The following is a 4,879-nucleotide window of genomic DNA, read 5'->3' as shown; positions in this document are numbered from 1 at the left end:
CCCACCACCACCGCCTCCCCACCCACCCACCCCCAAAGCCTTTGAAAACAACAGAAGGGCGAAAAAAATGTTTTATAATTCTAAAATTTTATATTCTATTTCCCTCTGAATTGCTTGGAAGAAGCTTACTTTTAACAAAGTGTGAAGTGATTTAAGATTTTCTTTCCTCTCCTTTACTCATTATAGCTCCTCAGGAGGCCAATAAGAGGGAAATCCCTTTTAATCCCTTCCTGCTGCAGGAGAACAGCATTAATCCTAGACTCACTAAAAAAAAGGGAAGCTATATCAAGAATATTAAAAGAACTGTGTGACTCTAGTTTGAAAAACACTTTATAATCTGTAACACATCCCATATGTGATTTAATGTATTCTTTGCACTAAAAACCTCGCTATAGCTAGCAGATATTTTTTTCATTATAGGCAAAGAAAACAACTGTAAAAAGAAAAAATGGGGGTTATTCCACAAGTAAATACATCTGCTTTACTGAGGTTAAATCTCTAATGAATGAAAAACAAATTCTTCTACTTGATAGTGATCAAAAATCTCACTGCTCTGCTAAAATTCTTTTTATTTATAGCACTTTTTTTTTTTTTGGTTAGCTAACAAAATGCCCACAATGATATTTAAGCCCCTATCCCAGTATCTCCTTTCTCAGAGGAGATATAAGTATGGCACAGAGGACTCAGTAGAAGACTGCGATGTGAATTCTGTCCCTGTGCCAAGAAAACAACTTCACAGAAGAAAAGCACTGTATTAGGGGTCAAAAGGCCTGGGCTTTACTCTCTACCACTGTAGCTCTGAGACTGTGGGCAATTATAAGACTTCTCAGATCCTGTTGATCCTCCACTGCCTTATCTGTACAATGGTTATTAGGAGGATTGGGAGAGATAATTTAAGGAACTCAAATACTATTTGTATAAAAATTAGTAAATAAACAGAAATACAGCAACATAAAAAATACTAATAATTATAAAACTTTACAGATATACACAGATGCTCCAAAGGAAGATCAATAAGGGCTGAAGTATATGAAAGGTTTTATTAGGTTTTCCTATAAACAAAATGCTTACTTCCAACTTCAAGCCATTCTTAGAAGCTCCTCTAATCAAGGTTATGCAAATCCAACCCATTCTTTGAATTAAAGCTCAAATACTACCTCCTCCCTGACACCTTCCTTAAACACTGGTATACAGTGAGCACCATTCTCTAATCTCTTACAGTGTTTTCTGTACCACTAATCTGATACTTATCCATAGAGTCTTGCATTTTAGAGGTTTCCTGTGTACCAAATTTGTCCTGCTGTCCTTAATGGTTTCAATACAGTTAGGATGAAAGAACCAAGGGTTACACTTACTGTGACCTTTTTAGCAACTAAGTACTCTGTAGGCAAACAAGATATAAATTGAATTAAAACCAAATAATGCAATTGTGCTAAATAGTACCAAAGTTGCAAAAAAAGATTACAATTCAAATGGGTTTCCTTCTCTAGTGCAAGTTTGACCTAAAAACCTAGATAATTAGTGAGTTTCCAAATAAGAGGGGAAAAGTGACTATCAGAAGATGTAATAAATGTAAAGGAAAACAACCTAACGCCAATTTGGTTTATACTGCCATAATTTTATCTTCAAAGAAGAAGATATATATTGAAGTTAACAGACAACTCTCCATGGAATAATCAAGAGGAGCTCAGACTTTTTACTCTTTCTTTATTTTTGGACTCTCCTGGAAAAGATTAAACCAATAATATTTTTAATTGAATGGTTTAGCTTTTAAGAAAGATTTAATTCTCATGTCATCATTTAATCTGCTTAGTCTTCAAGTTTGAAATAAACCAACATTTTACATAAACCCTAAATGCTATATACTATGTACTAACAAATAAAGGGAATAAAAACTAAATATACTTACCAAGAACAATATACACTTGCAGTTTGGAGCTGCTGGGTAAGGTAAGTCGTACAAAGAACAAATGCTGTGTTATCCTGACCCTCGGATTCCAGATTACATATGATGTCTAGTACCTCCTTGCAGTCGACCTTTGCAATCTATCAAAAATGAGATGACTAAGTCAAAAAGAAAATGGTGACTTTTCTGTAAACTTTGTTATATAACATGAAGCTTCTTTGTAACATTTTCTATCTTTGGTAATTGATGAGGCAAGAATTAGGGAGATATAATTTTCTTCTACTAACTAATAGCTGAGTCTTCTGGAATAAAAATTTCATATAAGAAATTATTAAACAGAGAAGAGAACAGATGCTATGAGGAAGTTTCACTGCAGTCCCAACACAGATAAAACATTTTTGTACAGTTAAAAAAATTACTCATGAACATTGTTACTATATAAAAGAATCAAATTATGTATAACTTCAGGTTATTTTCACCTTTAGTACCATCAACTTTTTTCCCCCTGTTTTTTCTTTCTTTTTCAATTTAATTCAAGTCCCTCTAGTTATACAGAAAAATAACAAGCTTACCCTTACTCCCAGTAGGGCTAAAGGAGGCCAGCTGAGAAACTTTTAAATATAAATACTATATCAACATATCATTTTCTCATGTAATTAAAGAAAAACTATTTTGTATAACTGAGTTTTTCACACAACTAACACTTTTCGAAACACATCTTTTTCATTTACACTATTTATAGGAATCTTAAAAAAAAACAAAAACAACCAACCTCTGGGCAAATCAGTAGAATTTTCCGGGGCTCTTTTTGTATAGTGGTAAAACAGTAGATTAAGACTTCTGAAGACCCTTTCTCACTCTCTATTTTATCATTTCCCTGTCTTAATAAACAGAATATGAAGAACAGAGTCTATTTCATGACTGTGTCAGCATTATAAATGTCAATTATACTAGGCACCAAATATACAAAACAGTGATACTTTCAGGACAAATGAAGTGTGTATCAGGGCAAATGAGGCATATAGAGTTTAGCTCATCTCCTTCCAGAGTGCTATGCAGAACCACTCTGGTGGTTCTAAGTCTCTAATTTTAGTTACACCCTCAGGTAGGCAAAGAAAGGCTTCTTTCTCAGCTTAGCTCAAATGCCATTTTCTCACTGAATCCTTCCCTAACTGCTAAAAGCACGTTTGAATCCCTGGCAAAAACTCTACTCTCAAATTCTCCTTTGTAGCATTTACCACAGCTGCAATTCAATCATTAGTTGAACAACTTATTAGCATGTCTTCTCTGCTAGAATATAAAATCCATGTGGTCAGGATTATGTACATCTTGTTCAAAACTCAGCACTTATCAGTGTCTGGAACATAGAAGACACTCAGTAAATACGTGCTGATAAATGGAATAAATGAATCACGTTTAATTTAAAGGTAAAAAGTTCATGTTTAAAAAGTGAAACTTATTTAATACTGTGTTTTCTAATCTTTGGAAAGACAATGCAATGACATAATAAGCAGTGTAGTGCAGTGGTTAAAAGCAATTATTGTAGAACCAGACTATATACATTCTCTTCCCAGCTCTATAGCTACTAGCTGTGTGATCCTGGATAAGTTACGTAACTTTTCAGTAACTTAGTGCCTCAGTTTCCTCATCTTTAAAATGGGAATAACAGAACCTTCCTCATAGTTATTATAAGAATTTTTAACATGCTTTGGTACAGCACAGTGACTATAGTTAATAATACCATATTGCATATCTGAAAGTTGCTGAGAGTTTATCTTAAAAGTTCTCATCACAAGAAAAAAATTTTTTGTAACTATGTATGGTGACAGATGTTATCTAGCTTTATTGTGATGATCATTTCACAATATATACAAGTACTGAATCACGATGCACACCTAAAACTAATATATGTCAATTATACCTCAATTTCTAAAAATGTGCTATGTGTACCTATTAGAGCTAAATTTAAAAAATACATATGTTTTAAAAGGGATTGGCAGGGCTTCCCTAGTGGTGCAGTGGTTAAGAATCTGCCTGCCAATGCAGGGGACACGGGTTCCAGCCCTGGTCCAGGATGATCCCACATGCCGTGGAGCAACTAAACCCGTGCTCCACAACTATTGAGCCTGCACTCTAGAGTCCGTGAGCCACAACTACTGAAGCCCACGTGCCTAGAGCCCACGCTCCGCAACAAGAGAAGCCAGCGCAATGAGAAGCTGGCGCACCGCAACGAAGAGTAGCCCCCGCTCGCTGCTACTAGAGAAAGCCCGCGCGCAGCAACGAAGACCCAGCACAGACAAAAATAAATAAAATTAAATTAAAAAAAAAAGGGATTGGCAAAAAGGAAGCACTTTAAAAGTGCTGTTAAAAATTGTTTTCATTGGGCTTCCCTGGTGGCGCAGTGGTTGAGAGTCCGCCTGTCGATGCAGGGGACACGGGTTCGTGCCCCGGATTGGGAAGATCCCACATGCCGCGGAGCGGCTGGGCCCATGAGTCATGGCCGCTGAGCCTGTGCGTCCGGAGCCTGTGCTCCGCAACGAGAGAGGCCACACAGTGAGAGGCCCGCATACCGCAAAAAAAAAAGAAAATTGTTTTCATTAAAAGTAATAAATAAAATGCTAGACAAAAAAATTGTTTTCACAAAATCTATGTTTTAAAAAGAAAAAATAAAAAAGAAAGTGAACCTTAAGAATACTAAAAAAAGAATAATGGCTTAAAATTCTCCTGTGACAAAGCACAAAACAAATATATTCCCTAAATACATAGCTGAAAACTCAAGAAAGAAGTTTAAGTGTGAATGGACAACTGCCTTAACTTGCTGGGTTGTAGATAATTTCACTAAGAGGCTTGGGTTTTACAAGTCGTGATTAGGAGATGATAAAGCCTGAACCTGAGAAGTTGGCACTGAGCCCTTTGGCATAAAGTTGGAACCCCTGAAGAACTAAAAACTCAGAGAAAGTGTAGACTAAAAAA

At 35.9% G+C, this 4,879-nt stretch overlaps 1 protein-coding gene across 1 annotated transcript in view; it reads right to left on the bottom strand.

The window, feature by feature from the left end:
• RLF (RLF zinc finger) overlaps positions 1 to 4,879 on the bottom strand; it is a 78,716-nt gene that overhangs the window by 13,462 nt on the left and 60,375 nt on the right. Inside the window, exon 6 of the mRNA XM_024738770.1 lies at positions 1,910 to 2,046. Within this exon, the coding sequence (XP_024594538.1) occupies positions 1,910 to 2,046 (137 nt within the window). The remainder of the gene's footprint in view (positions 1 to 1,909; positions 2,047 to 4,879) is intronic.

The sequence above is a fragment of the Neophocaena asiaeorientalis genome, unplaced genomic scaffold (genome assembly GCF_003031525.2).
Source record: "Neophocaena asiaeorientalis asiaeorientalis breed wild unplaced genomic scaffold, Neophocaena_asiaeorientalis_V1.1 scaffold106, whole genome shotgun sequence".
Lineage (NCBI taxonomy): Eukaryota > Metazoa > Chordata > Mammalia > Artiodactyla > Phocoenidae > Neophocaena > Neophocaena asiaeorientalis.
Note: the sequence above shows the minus strand (reverse complement) of the source record. Positions and strands in the feature narration are given on the sequence as shown.